General features: G+C 33.3%; 1 protein-coding gene across 1 annotated transcript in view; it reads left to right on the forward strand.

The window, feature by feature from the left end:
• The window catches only part of LOC130232573 (uncharacterized), a 44,516-nt gene extending 24,350 nt beyond the window's left edge, over nt 1-20,166 (forward strand). Inside the window, exons 4-8 of the mRNA XM_056462552.1 lie at nt 13,174-13,453; nt 16,224-16,363; nt 17,760-17,839; nt 19,861-19,957; nt 20,120-20,166. Of these exons, the coding sequence (XP_056318527.1) occupies nt 13,174-13,453; nt 16,224-16,363; nt 17,760-17,839; nt 19,861-19,957; nt 20,120-20,166 (644 nt within the window). The remainder of the gene's footprint in view (nt 1-13,173; nt 13,454-16,223; nt 16,364-17,759; nt 17,840-19,860; nt 19,958-20,119) is intronic.
• Nucleotides 20,167-23,592: the final 3,426 nt, after the last annotated feature.

The following is a 23,592-nucleotide window of genomic DNA, read 5'->3' on the forward strand; positions in this document are numbered from 1 at the left end:
ATAAACATGAGTTGATTATAACTGCAGATCAATGACAGCCTAGTGTAACGTCTGTAATTATATTAACTAAATAAATGAACATATATGAACACATACAGCCCCCTACAGTCTCTGATATGTTACCAACTACAGAAGAACTACATATAGCAGACATTTCGTCGGTATCTAGGTTCAAAACAACACAAAATATAGCCTACAGTCAGTGTAAACCTCTTATCTGTGTCTGTAATCTTCAGCAGCACACGTAGCCTCTGTTAGAGAGTAATTCCATCATTCCCAGTTCATATTAGTCCAAAAGGTGAAGATAATAAGTTAGTTAATCATGGCATTTTGTTCATGTTTGCTGAATAATGTGCTCCTTTTTTCCGGCTTCTCCTTTGTTTCTTCACGCTTCACTCTCGCGTTTGTCAGTATCTGACAGGATCAGGTTTCAAAAGCACGTCAATAATCAAGCGCAGGTTATTATCATCAGCTCAAGAAGTTTGTTATTTCAGATATAATGTTAGATGCGCGCAAGCGCTAGCATAAAAGCGAAACCGCTCGCGACTCAGACTGGCTCATAAAAAACTACGCGGCACAGGGTAAATCTGCTCTTCTTCTTGGATTTGTGGCTGTTCATCAAGACGACGACAAGGTTTGTTTGAGCCCTGGTCGAACATGGCTTGTTATTATATGTATATATAATTCCGCTGTAATGTCTCGGCTCGTCGGCTGTGTGTGTATTTCAAACATGGCGGGTTTTTTGTTTTCATTCTGGCTTGTTGCGCAAGCGAATGACGTATCTCTGTAAACCATTAGCGTTCAGCTGCGCATGTGGCTCCGCCTTTTGGTACCCTTTCTCATGTTTGGTACCCTTTCTCATGTTTGGTACCCTTTCGAAAGGGTGCCGAAAAAGTGGCCGTATCGTACCACTCAGTGGAAACGGGCCATTAGTATTAACATGAGTTAAGGATACAGTCAGTTTCTAGAAGGAACACTGTAAAAAATGCTGTTATAAAGTTATACAGTTAAAGTTAGAATTATTAGCCCCCTAAATTATTCACCCCCTGTTTACTTGTTTCCCCAATTTCTGTTTAACGGAGAGCAGATTTTTTCAGCACATTTCTAAACATAATAGCTTTAATAACTCATTTCCAATAACTGATTTATTTTATCTTTGTGTTGCGTTGGCAGATGTGTGTGTTTCTGTGTCTGTCTCTCCCTCTCTTACTCATTACATCCGCAGGCCCCGCCACAAACAATTTATGCTGTGACCCTGGTCTAGGGACAAGGCTGCAGCATAAAAGATCAGCAGACAAATAAAAATCACTTCTATGGCTCTTTGGTGTCGGGTCTCTTTATTTGTCTTTTGATCTTTTATGTTGCGGCCTTGTCCCTAGACCAGGGTCGGAGCATAAATTTGGGGCTCGTTAGGGTTCATATCCTGTGAGTCTGGTCATCTCATTGCTGATTGTTTCGGGTGCGAGGGGTTCCTGGTTCATATCCCGGACGAGCCCCCACTTTATGTTACGACCCTGGTCTAGGGACAACATAAAAGATCACCAGACAAATAAAAATCACTTTTATGACCGTTTGGTGTCAGGTCTCTTTATTTGTTGATTATTTTTCTGGGTCCAGGGTCGTAACATTTGCCATGATGACAGTAAATATTACTAGACTAGATATTTTTCAAGACACTTCTATACAGCTTATAGTGACATTTAAAGGCTTAACTAGGTTAATTAGGGTAACTAGGCAGGTTAGATTAATTAGGCAAGTTATTGCATAACGATGGTTTGTTCTGTAGACTATCGAATAAATATATAGCTTAAAGTGGCTAATAATATTGACCTTAAAATTGCTTTTAAACAATTAAAAGCTGCTTTTATTCTAGCTGAAATAAAACAAATAAGACTTTCTCCAGAAGAAAATTTTTTATCAGACATACTGTGAACATTTCCTTGCTCTGTTAAACATCATTTGGGAAACATTTAAAAATGGAAAAGAAATTCTCACTTAAACTATATATATATATATGTTTACATTTAGTCATTTAGTAGATGCTTTTATCCAAAACGACTTACAAATGAGGACAAGGAAGCAATTTACACATCTATAAGAGCAACAGCCTGGGGATAAAAGGAGGAGATACAGCATCTGGCCACTTGGTGCACCGACAATAATCTGCTCCTTAACACCATCAAGTCCAAGAAGCTCATTGTGGACTTCAGGAAGGGACGAACAGGCTCACATGATCCCATCCACATTAATGGGATGGCCGTTGAGCCTGTCTCATCCTTCAAGTTCCTAGGGACCCACATCTCAAAGGACCTTTCCTGGACCACCAACACCTCCAGCCTGGTCAAGAAGGCTCACCAGCGCCTATTCTTCTTGAGGCAACTTAAGAAGAACCAGCTTTCATCAGCCGTCTTGGTGAACTTCTACCGCTGCACAACAGAAAGCATCCTGACCAACTGCGTCACAGTCTGGTATGGAAGCTGCTCTGTTGCTGAGCGTAAGGCACTGCAGCGGGTGGTGAAAACTGCCCAACGCATCACAGGGACTACACTGCCAGCCATTGAGGACATCCAGAAGAAACGCTGTCTGCGCCGAGCACGCAGTACTCTTAGGGACTCCTCTCACCCTGCTCACAGACTGTTTTCTCTCCTGCCTTCCGGCAGGCGCTTCAGGCTCCCCCGGACAAAAACCAGCAGACTGAGGAACAGCTTTTTCCCCAGAGCTGTCTCCCTTTTGAACTCTGCCCCTCACTGACTCGTTTGCCCCCCCAATACACCCCCCACACTCCTCTAACTTATACTCCTCACAATCACTGCACTATTTAACATTTGCACATTTAAAGTTTGCACATATTTATTGCACTGATTCACTTATTTGAACTGTACATACCCACTGCACATGGACATTTCTAATTATGTACACACCCACTGTACATATACATTTGCAATTATATTTATCTATCTGCACACTCCTGATTATTAATAGCATCCTGTACATATATTCATTTATTGTAAATCTGTTCATAGCTAATACAACCTGTATATAATGTTGATAGTACATCCATCTGTAAATATCCCCATAGTTTTTCTATAACTGCACTTTATAACTTATACCTGTATCCTGCACTTGCTGCTATTGCTCTGCTGGTTAGACCTAAACTGGATTTCATTGCCTTGTACTTGTACATGTGTATTGACAATAAAGTTGAATTTAATCTAATCTAAAAATTACTAACCTTTCTATGAACATAGATCATGAACAGCAGATCAATGATAGTACGAAATATCCTACTGCAATGGCTGCTCCACATTGCACCACACAGTGCCATATGTTTCCGAATTCTAAATATAGGTTCTATCAGGGTGCACACCAGCCATGACTCAGGACACTGTTCATACTTCTGCTACACCACAGGGTGCCATCTGAATAGTTTAATTTTAAATATCCTGCAAATGTGCGTGTCTGGTGTGCGATACGTCCGACTGTCATGTGCGTGCCGTGTTGCGGCGCATCCGGTGTGTGACACCCTTTACAGTCTCCGATATGTTATCAATTACCAACTACACACAACGTACATTTAGTCCTTATTTGGGTTCAAAAGCAACACGCAACATATAGCCCACAGTCACAGCAAACCTCTCACCTGTGTCTTTAATCTTAACCAGTAATCTCTGTTAGAAAGTAATTCTGTCATTCGGAGTTCATAATAGTTCAGGGCGCTGTCTACATTTTAGCATATTTGAAATGTTACTTAAGGTTCGTTTCACTGTACGTATCAAATGTCAAATCCACTAGAGGGCGCTGTCTACATTTTAGCGTATTTGACATGTTACTTAAGGTTCGTTTCATTGTACGTATCACATGACAAATCCACTAGAGGGCGCTGTTTACATTTTAGCGTATTTGAAATGTTACTTAAGGTTCATTTCATTGTACGTATCACATGACAAATCCACTAGAGGGCGCTTTCTACATTTTAGCGTATTTGAAATGTTACTTAAGGTTTATTTTATTGTACGTATCACATGACAAATCCACTAGAGGGCGCTGTCTACATTTTAGCATATTTGAAATGTTACTTAAGGTTCGTTTCATTGTACGTATCCCATGACAAATCCACTATAGGGCGCTGTGTACATTTTAGCATATTTGAAATGTTACTTAAGGTTCGTTTCATTGTACGTATCACATGACAAATCCACTAGAGGGTGCTGTCTACATTTTTGCAATTCTAAAAAAACAAACAAAAGGTCATATACAGTTGAAGTCAGAATAATTAGCTCCCCTTTTGATTTTTTTCTTTTTGTAAATATTTCCTAAATGATGTTTAACAGAGCAAGGAAATTTTCATGGTACGTATGGTACGTCTATTGTTAGTTTCAGATGACAAATCTACTAGGGAGTCTACAGTTTTTGCGAAATCTTAAATATGTCACTTAAGGTAGGAGTTCCTTATGAAATATACATATTTTAGGTTATATTTTATTGTACGTTTCAGATGTCAAATCCACTAGAGGGCACTGTTTACATTTTTGCAAATCTGTTTGGATATATCCAGACATTCCATCCAGTGTTTCTGACTAGCGAGAGACTCCTCATACAGACTTTGTTAAATCGGTCAGCAGATGTTAAAACACTCAAACATCACTACTTTTATTGTCAAATAACCCACTGAACCTCAAAACTCATCACATCTTTTATTTTTCTATGCATGCACAGTAAAATGTGAGCATATAGCTACTATTGGCCACCCGCCGCTGATCATGTGATTGACAGTTGCAGTATGTAAAGTTAAACGAGTGTCTCATTTCTGTCTCTCTTCATTCACATCCTCGTCTGACAGAATCAAGACACACCTGAGATGAACAGCAGGCGTTTCTACAGCACTCTCCTGCCGCTTTTACTGTGTGAGTAAAACAGCTTCTGTGTGTCTAATATCTTGATGATTACAGCCTTTTCTGTTAGATCCAGAATCACTCCCTAACTCAACCCTATAGTCCTCTTTTTATATTGTTTTCCAAAAAATATAGATGAAGAGAAAGCTTTATTTTTATTTTTCCCCTGTGCTGTTTAACAGATTTTTTGAAACACATTTGTAAATGTAATGTTTTTAATAACTCATTTCTAATAGCTGATTCTTTTCTCTTTGTCATGATGACAGTAAATAATATTAGACTAGATATTCTTCAAGACACTAGTATTCAGCTTAAAGTGATATTTAAAGGCTTAACTAGGTTAATTAGGGTAAAGTTAAGTAATTAGGCAAGTTATTGTATAACAGTGGTTTGTTCTGGAGACAATCCAAAACTAATATTGCTGAAGGGGCTAATAATATTAACTACAGCAGTTTTTAAAAATATTCTTCACATACTATCATTGTTATTATTATTATTATTATTATTCTTATTATTATTGATATTGTTATTATTATTATTGCTATTGTAATTATTGTTATTGTTATTATTATTATTATTGCGGTTATTATTAATATTGTTATTATTATGATTATTATTATTGCTATTGTTATTATTATTTTTATTATTGTTATTATTAATAATGCGATTATTGTTATTATTATTATTATTATTGTTATTATTATTGCTATTGTTGTTATTATTATTATTGCTATTGTTATTATTGTTATTGTTATTATTATTATTAATAATGCGATTATTATTATTATTATTATTATTATGTTATTATTATTATTATTATTATTATTATTATTATTATTGCTATTGTTATTGATATTATTGCTATTGTTGTTATTATTATTATTGCTATTGTTGTTGTTATTATTATTATTATTGTTATTATTATTATTGTTATTGTTATTATTATTGTTATTATTATTATTATTGCTATTGTTATTATTATTATTGCTATTGTTATTATTATTATTATTATTGTTATTATTATTATTGTTATTGTTATTATTATTGCTATTGTTATTATTATTATTGTTATTATTATTATTATTGTTATTATTATTGTTATTATTATTATTATTATTATTATTATTGCTATTATTATTATTATTATTATTATTATTATTATTATTATTATTATTATTATTGCTATTATTATTATTATTATTATTACTATAGTTATTATTATTATTATTATTGTTATTGTTATTATTATTATTATTATTATTATTATTGTTATTATTATTGCTATTGTTGTTATTATTATTATTATTGTAATTGTTATTATTACTATTATTATTGTTTACATTTTATTCCAGCAAAATAATAAAAATAAAAATAAATAAATAGATTAGACACTCCCCAAGAAATATATTTCATAGAAAACACTGTGAAAATCTTGCAAAAAAGGGGGAATTTCACAGGATGGAGAATAATTAAAAATTAATAATAATGATTAATATCATTATTATTATTATTATTAATAATAATAATAATAATAAACAACTTTATTTTTATATAGCGCCTTTAAAAGTAGCATTTCAAGCCACTTTACAGACATAAATGTACAGCAGTAAAAGACATATAAGAATGAATGGAAAAAAGGCAATAATAAAAATAATGAAACCCAATAATAGATCTAAAAAGCTAATAAAATCAAATAAACGGACTGAGAGAATCATTTATAACCTCATATGTAAACAGTGAATGCTTATTTTTGTTGTACCGTCGTCTTCTCTCATGTAATGTAAAGTGTGATTTTAACATTATATTTATGCTTCATTTTCTGGGCCTCGTTCTGTATTTCTCCATTCTTTTCACAGGGCTTTTCTGGGTTCAGATGAAGATGAACAGAGCAGAAGGTGAGATTTCAGGACTTTACTGCATGTTTAATTCACATTCATTTAAACATGCCTTCATTCTTTGTGTGGGTTTCCTCCGGGTGCTCCGGTTTCCCCCACTGTCCAAACTCATGCGCTATAGGGGAAATGAATAAGTTAAATTGGCCATAGTGTATATGTGTGAATGAGAGTGTATGGGTGTTTCCCAGTGTTGGGTTGCGGCTGGAAGGGCATCCACTGCGTAAAACATAAGTTGGTGGTTCATTCTTCTGTGGCGACCCCTGATTAATAAAGGAACTAAGCCGAAAAGAAAATGAATGCAACACATCTGATGGGTGCTTTTAACCCAACATTGGGTCAGATATGGACAAACTTACCCTTTGGGATAATTGGGTCCATTTTTTTGGGTTTAAATTTCAATAAAACTTTTAACCCAGCTGTTGAGTTTGTCCATATTACACTGGGTTAATATAATACTCAATATTTATGATGCAAGATTTAGAATGATTTAAAGTATATTTGTATCAGTATTGGGTCAAATATGAGCAAACCCAACAGTTGGGTTACATTTTTTTATAAACTTATTGTTAGTAAATGAACCTAATGGGTTTGTCCATATTCGACCCAGCAATGGGTTAAATACAAGCCAGTGTTTTTAGTTTAGAACTTAGTTAACTTGTTGTCTGTTTTTTGATAATTCTGTTTTTTTTACCCATCTGTTGAGTTTTGACTGTGTTAATACGACCCATCATTTTATAGTGCAATATTTAAAATGATTTAAATTAAGTTTCATAATATCTAACTATTTTTGGGTCAAATACAAACACACGCAACAGTTGTTCATTAAATGTTTATTAAATTTAATGTAAAAAATGAAGCCAATGGTTGGGTTTGTCCATTTTTGACTCAACATTGGGTTAATACAACATAATATTTTAGAGTGTAGCATATATTTAATATATTTAACTTGTTGTCTGTTTTTTGGGTAATTGGGTTAATTTGTTTAAATTAAAATTCAATTAAAACTTTTAACCCAGCTGTTGACTTTGTCCATATTTGACTGGGTTAATACAGCCAATCATTTTGATAGTGCATGATATACAATGATTTAAAGTATATAATAGTTGGGTTGTCTATGTTTGACCCTACACTGGGTTAATACAACATGTTTATTTAGAGTGTAGCATTTGATAGTTTCTGGGTTCTGGGACAATCAAGTTCCTATCATTTAAAAATAATTTAGGTTTTCAACATCATTTACGTTTTAACCCAGCTGTTGAGTTTGTTTATATTTGACTGGGTTAAAATAACTAATAATTTTATAGTGCAATATGTACAATGATTTAAAGTATGGTTTTGTATGATTTAACCAATCATTGGGTTAAACATGAACACCTGCAACATTTGCGTTACAAAATGTTTATTAAATTGAATGTCAAAAAATGAACCAAATGGTTGTTGTACATATTTGACCCAACACTGGGTTCATTTTTTTCCAATTAAATTTCAATTAAAAGTTTTAACCCAGCTGCTGAGTTTGTCCATATTTGACTGGGTTAACTCAACCCATCATTTTATAGTTCATGAATTACAATGACTTAAATTATGTCTTGTCGACACTAAAAAATGCTGGAATGTGGTTACCCATCGTTGGGTCAAATATTGACAAACCCAAAAGTTGGGTAACAATTTTTTTTAATAAATTGAATTGAATTTAACCGAATGGTTGGGTTGTCCATATTTGACCCAACACTGGGTTAATGCAATATAATATTTTACAGTATAGCATTTATTTAACTTGTGGTCTGTTTTGGGGATAATTGGGTCAAATTATTTTAAGTAAAAGTTTTAACCCGGCTGTTGAGTTTGTCCATATTTGACTGGGTTAACACAACCCATCATTTTTGACAGACTTGTCTGTTTTTTTGATAATTGGGTTTATTTTTTTAATAAATTTCAATTAAAAAAATGTTTACCCAGCTGTCGAGTTTGTCTATATTTGACTGGGTTACGAATACAACCCATCATTTTACAGTGCAATATTCACAATGATTTATATTCTGTATGTATTTAACCCATATAATATGAACAAACTCAACAGTTGGGATACAAAATGTTCATTAAATGTAATGTAAAAAAATAACCCAATGGTTAGGTTATCCACATTTGACCCAACACTGGGTTAAAAACAACCCATCACTAATTTTAAGTGTAGCATTTATGTAGGTTGTTATCTGTTTTAAAGTTCTCCTATAGGTGTGTTTTGACTAAATATTTGGCTATTCAGTGACTCAGACAATGAGGATGACACATGTAAAGCACCCAGGCTTCATTTGCTTTTGACATGGCATTAAGGGCTTATCTAAAATCATTTAATTCAAATAACAGCTCAATAGTTTCCAGGAAGAAAACACAGGGATGAAAACGTAAATAAACAGACGTGCTGTAAATAAATAATGGGTTACTGTAACCAAAACATTGGGTCGAATATGGACACACCCAACCGTTGGATTACAAATGTAAAGCTAATTTAAAAAAATAACTACATTGTTTCAGATGTATTTACAAATACCCAGCATTTTAGAGTGCATAAGAAACACACTGTCTCACACACTTGGACACAACTCAAAAGTCATTAGTGATTTAAAGAAATATTTCACCCAACAGTAAACACTCTGTCGTCATTTACTCAGACTTAAGGCTTGTGCCACAGCAGAATGAACCGCCAACTTATCCAGCATATGTTTTTATGCAGCGGATGTCCTTCCAGCACTGGAAAATATCCATACACTCTCATTCACACACACACTGATACACTACGGTCAATTTTAGCCTTCCCAATTAACCTGTACCACATGTCTTTGGACTTGTGGGGGAAACCGGAGCACCCGGAGGAAACCCACGCCAACATGGGGAGAACATGCAAACTCCACACAGAAACACCAACTGACCCAGCCGAGGCTCGAACCAGCGACCTTCTTGCTGTGAGGCGAACGTGCTACCCACTGCACGGCACTTAATCGAAAAACCCAAATACTCTCGTATGCAAAGAGACTCGGCACAACTTCATGCTTCTGACACTCACTTGTTGCACAGAAGAATGTCATGCTTGTTTTTCTTGTGTGTTCATGGTGTGAGGATTTCCTTTTCTGTTTCTCCTCATCAACACTGTAAATCTTAATCAGTTGAGCCAACTCAAATGATTTGAGGAAAGTGATTCACTCAGTTCGTTTGAGTAATAGGAAATCGACAACTCTGAAAATTAAAAATGAAACACCCAAAATGACATGAAACTCCAGAGGAAGCATTGACAGCGTGGTGACGCAATGATGTTAATCAATCTATGTGCGTTAACAGGTAAACCGCAGTCATGAATGCACCATTCAAAAAGCAACTCATATAAACACCCTTATCATATTATTGTCTTATTCAGATTAAGGTAAATAATTTGACCACTGATGTAACATGGTCACAATCCACAACCCTTGAAAAAATTGTTCTCTAATATTGATGACAGCCTTTCCACAGGTTAACAGTGAGTTAAATTAATGTTAATTGCATAATACAGATCTTAAATTCATGCTAACAAGCAATTAATCAATATATTTATTGATATATATATATATATATATATATATATATATATGAATTGATGTTTACTTTACACTTTTAATTATATTGTTCGATTAAAATGATTAAACATTTAGTTTGTCAAGTAAAAGATTTTTCTAGAGTCGTCCACTATTATTATGGGGCTCAAAAGTATCGGTTCAGGAACTGTTTTGGCGCCATTGATTTAGCATCGGTAATGAAATAACCCCAAAAGATACCCTCGATTAAATCCCTACAGGATTTTCCTATAGGCTTTTTGAAGATTGCAAATTATGAGCTCTGTGTTCAAACACTGCTCATTACACTTACATGTTTTGTCCAGCTGGATAATCCTCACACAAATAAAGTACAACGTTTAGCACTTTTGGATAGGGCTGGACGATATGGCAAAAATGTATACCACGATATATTTCTTAATCGGTCGATACGATATAATTTTGATATCGATATGGACAATATTAAAAAGCCAGGAAACAACTGCCAAGAACGCACACAATGGATGTCTGTACCCACAAATGTCTGCTATAACACATCCAGGCTCTTACAACCTTTTTTAAAATGAAAACATTACAAATGAATGTTCACGTTTGATTTGCATTTAGCCTTTACAAGCAAGAAATCTGAAATAAACTATAAACTGATATATATATATCAGTTTATAGTATATATATATATATATATATATATATATATATATATATATATATATATATATATAGAGAGAGAGAGAGAGAGAGAGAGAGAGAGAGAGAGAGAGAGAGAGAGAGAGAGAGAGAGAGAGAGAGAGAGACAGAGAGAGAGAGAGAGAGAGAGGGAGAGTTCATAGACATAGTTCGTTATTTTTTTAGTATATGTTGAATATTTAACAATCAAAATAATACCAAAATCTTACAATTATGACATCCAGATCATAAAAAAATCATAGAAAAAGAATAATAATTATAATAATATAAATTAATCAAAAAGAGTACAGGCAACATTAATATTTGCAATAGAAAAAGAGTTGTTTGAGTATTGTCAAAGTTCTGGTTGCTTTTCTTCTTGAACGTCCTTTAAGGGTTTAATCTGTCTGCTTATGTTTGTGTATAATTACCCAATTAAATTAAAAAGGTTTAACAGAAAATAGTTCTTATATATTTTATATAGTCTATTTATATAGTCTAATATTTTATATTATTTTATATAACACATTTTCATTATTTAACAGATGTAAAACCTCTATTAATCACGTTCTTTCTATGTCATAAGCTTTGCAATAACCAGATTTCTGATCAATATGTTTGTCAATTTTATTTTGTAAGTTTGCGAGAGTGCTATATGCCAGCATGCAGCGAGTTTATGTGTGTGAGTGTTAGTTTGGGTGTTTCAAGAGTTCACACTTACAGTAGCTCACGATTTATACATAGCTTGTTTGGCGTGCTGTCCGGGGAGAGAGCCCTGAGCTCAAGGGATCCTCGAGCCCAGGGCTCCCTCCTTTCACAGTGCGAGGGGAGATTGAGCTCAGGTCGATCTGAAACTCCCCCGCTGCTGAGGCCAAGGTGAACTTGCTGAGAGTAAGACATTAGAAAAAAGATTTAGGCTTATTTTATCTATAATATAGAGCACATTTGGATGGTGGGGGGAAACCGGGGAACCCGGGGGAAACCCACGTGGACACGGGGAGAACATGCAAACTCCGCACAGAAAGACCAGATGGCCCAGTGAAGACCCAACGCCGTTGGTATTCTTGCTGTGAGGCAACAGTGCTAGTCACTGGGCCACCGTGCCGCCCATTCTGGATAAAGGTGGGAGGAGGGGAGGAGGGGGGTTTCTTCCAGACGAAGATAGTTGTAGAGAGGAAATTAGGATATATATAGTGACTTGAGATCCTTTGATTGGAGGATTATGATTAGCTAATGTGGACCAGCTGGGTCAATCATGAGCACATGCTCCTCTCGAAGTTAGTTTAAAATTAAACTTCACTTATGCGAGGATCGAGTTGTACGTGCGTGTGTTAATGTTGGTGTTTATGCAAGGATCATGTTTATATCTACGTGCGTGTGTATGCATGCATCAAGTTTATATGTATTAGTGCTAGTTTCATGCATGTTTTGAACATTCAATAGTGTCAGTGTTCATGCGAGTAATTTATAGGCGTATATGCACGTGTTATGTATGTGTTGATGAGTGAAGTTTGATTTAAATCCTACATGGTGCCTCATAGCCGTCTGTGTTTGCTTCATTGCCTTCTCTTCTGACACCGCTGGTTTGAACCTGCAGAGCACCGAAACTTTACAAAGCCGAACCACATCCACACCACTGCATTAGACTTTCCTCTCTAATCAACTATTTCGTCTGCATTCTTACTTGTAGAAGCGTGTTCATTCACATCTGTATTCAGGGCACTCATTTTGTAGCTAAAACTTTCTGCGACGGAGCTTAACCAACTGCTGAGCGCTGGCAGTCTGTCTGTGATGTACGTCATCACGCAAGTGACATCACGGTCTGACGGCTGAACACTGACGGTCATTCAGTGATAATGTATAAGATTTTAAATATATAATAAATATAATATTTTATATATATATATATATATATATATATATATATATATATATATATATATATATATATATATATATATATATATATATATATATATATATATATATGCGCAAATTTATATCAAAATACCGGAAATGGGTTTAAAAATCATATCATTGTTATTGAAAAAAAATCAATCACGATGTATTGATACCGAATTATTGTCCAGCCCTACTTTTGGATCTGAAATGATTTTGTCTCTTTTTTTACAGATAATCTGGCGCTAAAGAGAAACGCCTCTCAGTCGTCCAATTATGGGTTTTGGACTGCAGAAAGAGCTGTCGATGGTTCTCGAACTGGGCCAAAGTTGTGGTCGGTGTGTTCGTCCACAGCTAACCAAAGTAACCCGTGGTGGAGGGTGGATCTGGGGGACGTTTACCGCGTTAGCAGAGTAGTCATCACTAACATTAACAACAGCTTCGCAGACCGAATAAACGGAGCCCAGATTCACATCGGAAACTCTCTGGAGAACAACGGCAGCAGCAATCCCATGTGAGACGCTCCTATTATTAATAACATTACAGTTAAAGTCTCTATATATGTATATTTAAAGTCTCTATATCTATATTTTTTCCCCAATTTCTTGTTTAACAGAGAGAATATTTTTACAACACATTTCTAATCACAATAGTTTTAATAACTCATCTCTAATAACTGATTTATTTTCTCTTTGTCATGATGACAGTAAATAATATTAGACTAGATATTCTTCAAGACACTTCTATACAGCTTAAAGTGACATTTAAAGGCTTAACTAGGGTAATTAGGGTAAAGTTAGGGTAATTAGGCAAGTCATTGTATAACAGTGGTTTGTTCTGGAGACAATCCAAAACTAATATTGCTTAAAGGGGCTAATAATATTGACCTTAAAATGGCTTTAAAACAATTAAAAACTGCTTTTATTCTAGCCGAAATAAAACAAATAAGGCTTTCTCCAGAAGAAAAAATATTACAGGAAATACTGTGAGAAATTCCTGAATCTGTTCAACATCATTTGGGAAATATAAAAAAAAAAAAAAAAAAAACACAGGAGAGAGAATCATTCTGACTTCAACTGACTTGGTCGGCTGGCTTGGTAAGGACTAGAACCAGTGATGTTCTTGCTGTGAGGCAACAGTGCTAACCACTGGGCCACCATGCCACCCATCTAGGAAAGGAGGAGGAGTAGGGGTGGAAGGGGGGATTCTTCAAAACGAAGATTACTATTATACATAACTTAGGGTATTTATAGTGGCTTAGGAATCGTCTGATTGGTCAATCATGTGTTGGCTAATGCATGACCAGCTGTGTTCAATCATAAGCACTTGATCCTCTTGAAATTAGCTTATAAATAAACTTCACTTAATAGAGGAGCTCTGAAATGAACAACACACGGTATAACCTTCATTTACCTTTAAAAAAACAATAATAATGTAGGATAATCAGGGGCATTGCACATGCCCCAGTAAAAATTGCCAGTGCCCCAGTGAATGCTTTGAGATACGATTTACTTTATATGCAAGTGGCGTTATTAAGAGTGGTAATCCCAGAATAAAAACATTATTCTCTATGTGCGAACGCTGATGAAAGCATGTAGTGTAATCAAAAAGCGAACTGAGCATGTGCGCAGAAAAAAAAAAACATACCCGCGCGCCTCACGCACCGCTCCTGCTTGACGCGCTGCTCTGATCCCGGTAGTGAACATGCACGCTGACAAAATAGCCAGCGAAACAGTCTTTTATACAAAGGTGTCGGCACGCAGTGAGTTTTGCCAGTCGACAAAACAAAGTTTAAATAATATGATGGTGATTTTTTTTGTATGAAGCAAAAAGGAGAGATGATGAGTCAGGGAGTTAAGACTTAATAAACCGAATTCTCAGCCATGAGTCGGGTCTAAGACAACAGATAATTCTATAAACATCTTTTTTCATATTCTATAGAGTTGTCTATATAATTTCATTGTAATAAAATTAATATTTATGCAAAAGATTTCTTAAATGATCCTAGCATCACTCCAGTTGTGTCTTTAGACTGTTTCCCAGTTACATTTAGGATTAATTTCTGTTATTTATTTAGAATAATAATTGCAACAATAATACTGTTTTTTATTTATAATTATATATATATATATATATACACTTTAAATATATATATATATATATATATATATATATATATATATATATATATATATATATATAGTTACACATGGATGACAGAGACAACGTTAGGATCCAAGTGCAGGTTTATTCGGTAGTCAGGCAAGCAAGGGTCAACACAGGTGCAAACAGATGAATAAAGGCAAATCCAGAATCGTAGTCACTATAACAGACGACAGGTTGGAAGGCAGGCAGTGAACATGGACAAACAGACAAACTTGGCAAGGGTCAAAACACGGAGAAACAAGACTAAAGAAAATGCGTTGAATTGTCACTTTACAGGTAAACAAGACTCGGCCAGGAAGTGAGTGTGTGTGCTGCTAAAGTAGTGTGTGTGATTAGTCCAGAAGCAGCATCAGCTGTGGGAGTCCAATCAGTGGAGACTTGGAGCAGGTGTGTGTGTGTGGCATGACTGAATTTGTAGTTCATAAGATGTAGTTCATGTGAAAGTGAGTTCTTACCAGCGACCTCTGGTGGTTAGAGATGGCTGGTAATGATGACACATATATATATATTATTATTATTATTTATTTATTTCGAGGGGGAGCTGTGCCCCAGCAGAGCTTTACGTCTAGCAACGCCCCTGAGGATAATGTTATCTTCTGAGAACCCGAGAGCTCTACGTGCCATATAGACAGAATAATGACAGTTTAAAGCAGTGTGTTTGTGCTTTTAGTCTCATCAGTGCAGTGAAATCTGTGCATTGAGGCTACAATCCCCTTTTCCTTTTCTTCATTTGTTCAGAATAATAAGAATACTTCCAGCATTGCAGAAATATAAGCCAGAGATGTCGGATTCAATGTTAATTTTAATTCAGCAGTTTATTTTTCAAAAGCAGATTAATTAAAATAAATTTTTTTTACATTTTTAGAAAAGTAACTTAAATATTATTACCTATTTTTCTTTCTAAGTAATGCATTACTTTACTTGCTACTTCGAAAATAACATTATTACATTATTAACTTACATTATTTGTAATGAGAACCCCCCTACATTGATCTTAATGGTTTATAATGATATGAGGGAGAGTTATTAATAACATGAGAACATTTTTACATGAACTAATCCTTTAATAACTCCCCTTATTACTCAGTTATTGAAGTCTAATGATGTTTTCTCTTCAGATGTGCAGTGATTTCTGGTATTCCAGCTGGAGTTTCTGCAACCTTCCTCTGTTGTTTTATGGAGGGTCGATATGTGAATCTGTTCATTCCCGGAGACTCAAAGATGCTCACACTGTGTGAAGTGGAGGTCTATGTAGAAGGTGCGAAAATCAAGCTGTGAATGTTTTCTTTTCTTCTCATTATAAAGTTTGTATCAAGTGCTTTGAATTATTTTATAATATTTACATAAAGAGAGGGCGGGGCATAGAGTAGCCCCCCCCCCCCCCCCTTATGAAAAAGCAACCAATAGGGTGTTGTTATTCTCACAGCTCTGCCAGTGAGACTGGTTGAGCTCAAGTGCATCAAATGAACAGCCATTGAGATGAAAGGGGCGGGGCTTGTCAGACACTAGAGAGCATTTGATTGGTCAGAAGATTTGATGAGAAACTGAATTATGAGGCGACGTGAATAAAATCATTGATCCATAGGAGGAAGTGACAAACTGCAAGCTTTGGATGTTTATATCAGGTTTAAGTGAATTTTGTCACAGCTTTGGAGCACATTAGATTATAGTTATCCCAACTAACAGACTGAAACTAACCTCTATAAAATTGTATTTTAATTTCACAGGACATTTAGTTCAGTTTATTATACCACACTTTATAATATTTGTTGAATGACTCAACTCTGTTACTGTCTACTCTGTCACGGTTTAAGTGTATGTATTATTTACACACAGTACTCAGCATAATGGAGTAGACCCCATTTTGAAAATGAGTATTTTTCTCCATTTCTCAGTGAATATAGGCAGTGCATTGTGGTGCATTTAAACAAAACAGATGTATTTAATAAAATAATATTTTATTCACCAAACATATTTAGAAATGTAAAGATAATACAAATAAATTCAAGCTAAATATTGCAAAAATAATTACAACTTACAAAATTTCAAGTAATTTTTCAATTTTATTTTGGTTTTCTTGATTTTTCCTCTTTTTTAAAATTTATATTTAATATTTTTTTAATAACATGTAAATTTGGCTGTACTTGATTTTGGAGCATTATCATAAATCATTCTGTTAGATCTGCTCCAGATTTGGCTTCAGCACTGACTAATCTAATGTATATGCACAAATATAATATTGTAGAGCTTCCTATTGAAAATATGAATTTAAAAGAGAGATTTGCGAGGGGTGAAGTTATAAATGCTGAGCACTTTACATAAAATACATACATTTTTTACATGTATTTTGACATTTATAATGTATTCAGTTAACTGGACAGCATACATGTGTGTCATGTTGTATATCATTCTAGCTTTAGGAAAATCAATGGAAAGTTTACAAAATGCACCCACAATTCTGAATGAGTGTAGATTTGTATGAAAGTTTGAGGATGTCTCAGATATTATTTGAAAAACTACAAAAAATTTGAAGTCCGAATCAAAATATGCAATGCCAATTACAGAAAATGCATAGAAGGATTTGTTTACCGATTGTTTGTGTTTCTTTGTGTGTGTGTGTGTGTGTGTGTGTGTGTGTGTGTGTGTGTTTGCAGGTCCGTGTTGGAAGCAGTCATTGGTGAAACTGAAACTCGACTCCAGCTTTAGTCTTTCTGAAGTGCGGCTCCTGACGCAGGTGAGACAGTCTGAACACATCACAATCAGGGCTCGAATTCATAGAGCTTTGTGTAGGAAATGAACCTAAAAGTGAACGTACACCAGAATGCTGAAATTGGTGTAGGCAAAAAAACTTTGATATTTACAAAATCTTGTGCACAAACATTTTCATGCATCTTTCGATTTATAAATCACTGATGATTTTAGAATTTGTGTATGTGGAAAAATCACACACATATATATATATACTGCCTATCCAAGTTTTAGGGAGATCAAATAATAACTTGACCTCTAGTCGATCATTTGGTGTCAGAAGTGTCTTATATGAAAGGTAAAGGCCTCTAGAATACGCTTATTTGAGCACAATATAATCTGATCATGTCTTGATGTTGACTGATTTGATTAGGACAGTAAGGTCTGACTCTGCTTAGACTAAAGTCTGCTCACTGAACCTTCAATAATGTCCAGTATAGAATATGTGGTCATGCTGCAGTGGAAACAGAATGAATATTGTGTCTGACTCCATCATGAGCTTGGAGGACTGCATCCATACATCTCTGACATGACTCAAATCACTGATTAATAAAGTCATCTGGAATGGCGAAGAAAGCCTTCTTGCAGGACTCCCAGAGTTCATCAAGACTCTTTGTGTTCATCTTTAATGCCTCCTTCATCTTACTCCAGACATGCTCAATAATGTTCATGTCTGGTGACTGAGCTGACCAAACCATGGAGCAGCTTGACTTCTTTGCTTTCGTAGCTTTGATGTGGAGGCTAAAGTATGAGAAGGAGCGCTATCCTGCTGGAGAATTGTCCCTCTCCTGTGGTTTGTAATGTAATGGGCAGCACAAATGTCTTGATACCTCAGGCTGTTGATGTTGATCATCCACTCTGCAGATCTCTCGCACGCCCCCATACTGAATATAACCCCAAACCATGATTTCTCCTTCACCAAACTTGACTGATTTCTATGAGAATCTTGGCTCCATGCTGGTTCCAGTAGGTCTTCTGCAGTATTTGATGATGATTGGGATGCAGATCAACAGATGATTCAGCAGAGAAATCCACCTTCTGACACTTCTACACATCATCAACTAGAAGTCAAGTTATTATGTGTTGCTCTTACAACTGGGATTGATGACAAGACTTTTGTCAGGTAGTGCATATATATATATATATATATATATATATATATATATATATATATATATATATATATATATACACATATATATATATATATATATATATATATATATATATATATATATATATATATATATATATATATATATATATATATATATATATATATATATATATATATAGGGAACACTGTTAAAATGCCCTTGCTCTGTTAAACATAATTTGTAAAATATTTGAATATGAAAAAAATAAACCACTAATTACTAATAATTTTCATCATTTAATAATTAATAAGTCCACAATTACTATTAATTCAATTTTAAATCTGTAATAATATTGACGTCAACTATATACAGTTGAAGTCAGAATTATTAATCCTTGTTTATTTTTTCCCCAATTTCTGTTTACCAGAGAGCAGATTTTCTTCAACACATTTCTAATCATAATAGTTTTAATAAATAATTTCTAATTGATTTATTTTATCTTATTTTATTCTTCAAGACACTTCAATACAGCTTAAAGTGACATTTAAAGGCTTAACTAGGTTAATTAGGGTAACTAGGCTGGTTAGGGTAATTAGGCAAGTTATTGTATAACGATGGTTTATTCTGTAGACTATTGGAAAAAAAATATAGCTTACAGGGGCTAATAATATTGACCTTAACATGGTGTTTAAAAAATTAAAATCTGCTTTTATTCTAGCTGAAATAAAATAAATGAGTCTTTCTCCAGAAGAACAAATATTATCAGACATACTGTGAAAATTTCCTTGCTCTGTTAAACATCATTTGGGAAATATTTAAAAAAGAGAAGAAAAATTCCAAGTGGGGCTAATAATTCGGATTTTAACTGTATATATATATATTCACTTCTTAAAATTGAGACTTGTTTCAGCTGGAATCTGCTCTGGCCCAAAGAGGACTCTCTGACGTGACGCTGCACTGGACGCAACTGCCCAAACAGGAAGTGATGCGGAAGGAAGCTGCGCCAGGTCAGTGTGTTCATGTTTTAAACATTTGCTGCGTCTCAATTTGCCAATTTCATCTCTGTTTCGGAGCATACTAGAACATAGATCTCCTTGAAACTAACAATAGCGATACTAACGTCTAATATTTTTCATTCAAATCTGCATACAATGCATTCTCTGTATCAGGAATACGTCTGGGTTTGGTCACGGGTCCACTGCTATTGTGGTCTTGAGTTTTATAACTGAACCTTGCCTGATGATGAAGATTTACGAGAACACAAGCATGCAAGACCACTTAAGAATGCATATTGAGCAACAGCGGTCATGTGATCATCACAAATACTGAATGTAGAACGTCCAAATTACATTCATACTCCTATTCGAGCACACTTTACTTTACTAATAGATATGTAGTAAGTTAAAATTAAAATGTAGTACATACTGCAGTAGTAGGCAATTTCAGATGCAGCTTATGATTTTGGACACGCTTCTATTTTCGAATACTATTGAGGATGGATTGTATGGAAATTGAGACGCAGCAATAGAGAAACATGAACATGTATTACAGATGAAACGAAAAACAAGTGTTATTTCCCATTGTAATATAGTCTAAAAGTTCATAAAGAAATAGAAAATAATCAAATATCTGAAGTAATGAATGTTTTATTGATTTTTTGTGTTAATTTATTTAATTATATATATATATATATATATATATATATATATATATATATATATATATATATATATATATATATATATATATATATATATATATATATATATAACTATTTTTAGTGTATTATTTCAGTAATTTTTATTACAATTTTATTACAATTATTAAAATGAATAATTACTATAATTATTTATGTTTTCTTATTTTCAATAATTAATATATACTTTATTTATTATTTACAGCTCAGTGCGCTCAAAGAAAGAAACAATGAAAACTGAAACTCCCAGAGGATCAGCTTTGATTTTCTTCATCGTTTAGTTAATTTATATTGCTTGAATATTTCAATTAGTTTAGAAGTAGATCAAATTTTCAGTGTGATTTTAATATATAATCAATTTGATTGCTTTATCAATTGTGGAGTTATCAGGAATATTATAAATAAATACACCAAGTGTTTAAACTAGTTAAGAATATTTCATTTGATTACATTGTTAGATTTAATTTAATTATACACACCTGATACACACCTGAAACTTGTCTATAGCACTTGTTCACTGCTGCTCTTATAGTTGTGTAAATTGCTTCCTTGTCCTCATTTGTAAGTCGCTTTGGATAAAAGCGTCTGCTAAATGACTAAATGTAAATGTAAATGTAAATTATACTTGGATTTAAATTAAGATTGTATTTTTGTTTTAGTTGTTATTTAGCTTATACTTATTATTTATAAAATTGAATTATGTTGAATAATGTTTATTTTTAATCATGTAAAATCACATTGTCAGCTCTTAAAGTTTTTTTTTCTAGCAGAACAGTTCCATTACATAAATTACATTATTTTATAAGAATGTTGATGAATCTCTTGTGTATTGTTATCTACAATATTGTGCTGGTTGTATTTTATATTTAATTCATTTGAATAAATTATATTATTACATTATTATTCATTTTATTATACGATGTGTAACGCCACGCCAGCAGAGGGAGCCCTTTAATAAAACTTCTGCATATGGATTCTTATACTGTCTCAGACCCCGTTACACAATGACATTATTATATTGTTGATTATGTTATGACTGTTGTGTTAGATATATATAGCATTTAATTTAATCTGTATTTTATATTTAAGTTTATTAATATATGAATGCTTTTATCTAAATTCGACAATTTTAGACTAAAATAATATTGTTACAGTATATAATATGTATAATGTTAGTTTTAAATAATATTATAGTATACTATTGTTTTCAGACTTGCAGTGTGCATATTTTTGATAATCCTAGTTTTAACATTCACAGCTTCAGATTTTAAATCTATTTTACATTTAATTATTATTAATTATACAGTTTTATCATAGTATAATGAGGTGTGGTGTAAATTTAACAAGCTCCATCAGTTGATTAATAAGCTTTTAGCGCCACACTCTGGAGGCTCACAGTAAGTACAGTACACTTTAAAAAAAGACAGTTTTTTTTTTAACCCAATGTTGGGTCAAATATGGATGAGCAAAATGTTATTTATTCATTCATTCATTCATTCATTTTCTTTTCAGCTTAGTCCCTTTATTAATCTGGGGTCGCCACAGCTGAATGAACCGCCAACTTATCCAGCATATGCTTTACGCAGCGGATGCCCTTCCAGCTGCAACCTATCACTGGGAAACATCCATACACTCATTCACACAGATATACTATGGATAATTTAGCTTACCCAATTCACCTATACCGAACCAGCGACCTTCTTGCTGTGAGGTGATCGTGCTACCTATTGTGCCACCGTGATGCCCTAAAATGTTATTTAAATAAAAAAAATAATAATAATAATAACAATTGGGGTTGTCCACATTTGACCTGACAATGGGTTAAAACTACCCAGGTTTTTTTTTTATTGCACTTAACAAACCTGCAACATTCCCATATTTGTCTTTAAAACATAATTAAACATGCTTATTTACATTTTAATATTTATAATTTTATTTCAAAGTTTATAATTTAAGTGTTCTGATTAAAATTATATTTATGGTAAAATATTTATATGTTAATAAAGTCACAGGGCACTTTTGAATTGAGATTAAACTACTATAATTATATTATATTATATTATTTTATATTATATTATATTATATTATATTATATTATTTATAGTAAATTATAGTAAATTAAATTATATTATATTATATTATATTATATTATATTATATTATATTATATTAAATTATATTATATTATATTATATTATATTATATTATTTTATATTCTATTATATTATAGTAAATTATATTATATTATAGTAAATTATATTATATTATATTATAATATAGTAAATTATATTATATTATAGTATATTATATTATATTATAGTAAATTATATTATATTATATTATAGTAAATTATATTATAATATAGTAAATTATATTATATTATATTATAGAAAATTATATTATATTATATTATATTATATTATATTATATTATAGTAAATTATTTTATATTATATATTAAATTATATTATAATAAATTATATTATATTATGTTATATTATATTATATTATATTATATTACATTATATTATATCATATTATATTACATTTTAAATGTATATTTAAATACCAAATATCAATTGTGGGCAACACACAATTGTCCTGGCTGGGTCAGTTGTCCTTTGTGTATGGAGTTTGCATGTTCTCCCCGTGTTGGCGTGGGTTTCCTCCAGGTGCTCCGGCTATAGGGGAATTGATGAACTAAATTGGCCGTAGTGTATGAGTGTGTGTGTGCGAATGTGAAAGTGTATGGGTGTTTCCCAGTACTGGCTTGTGGCTGTAAGTGCATTCGCTGTGTAAAACATATGCTGAAATAGTTGGCGGTTCATTCCGCTGTGGTGACCCCTGATGAATAAAGGGACTAAGCGGAAGGAAAATAAATGAATGAATACCAATTGTGACTCTTAATCCTATTAAAAAAACATTTATGAGGGGTATTGTTGGGACAT

The sequence above is a fragment of the Danio aesculapii genome, chromosome 7 (assembly GCF_903798145.1).
Source record: "Danio aesculapii chromosome 7, fDanAes4.1, whole genome shotgun sequence".
Lineage (NCBI taxonomy): Eukaryota > Metazoa > Chordata > Actinopteri > Cypriniformes > Danionidae > Danio > Danio aesculapii.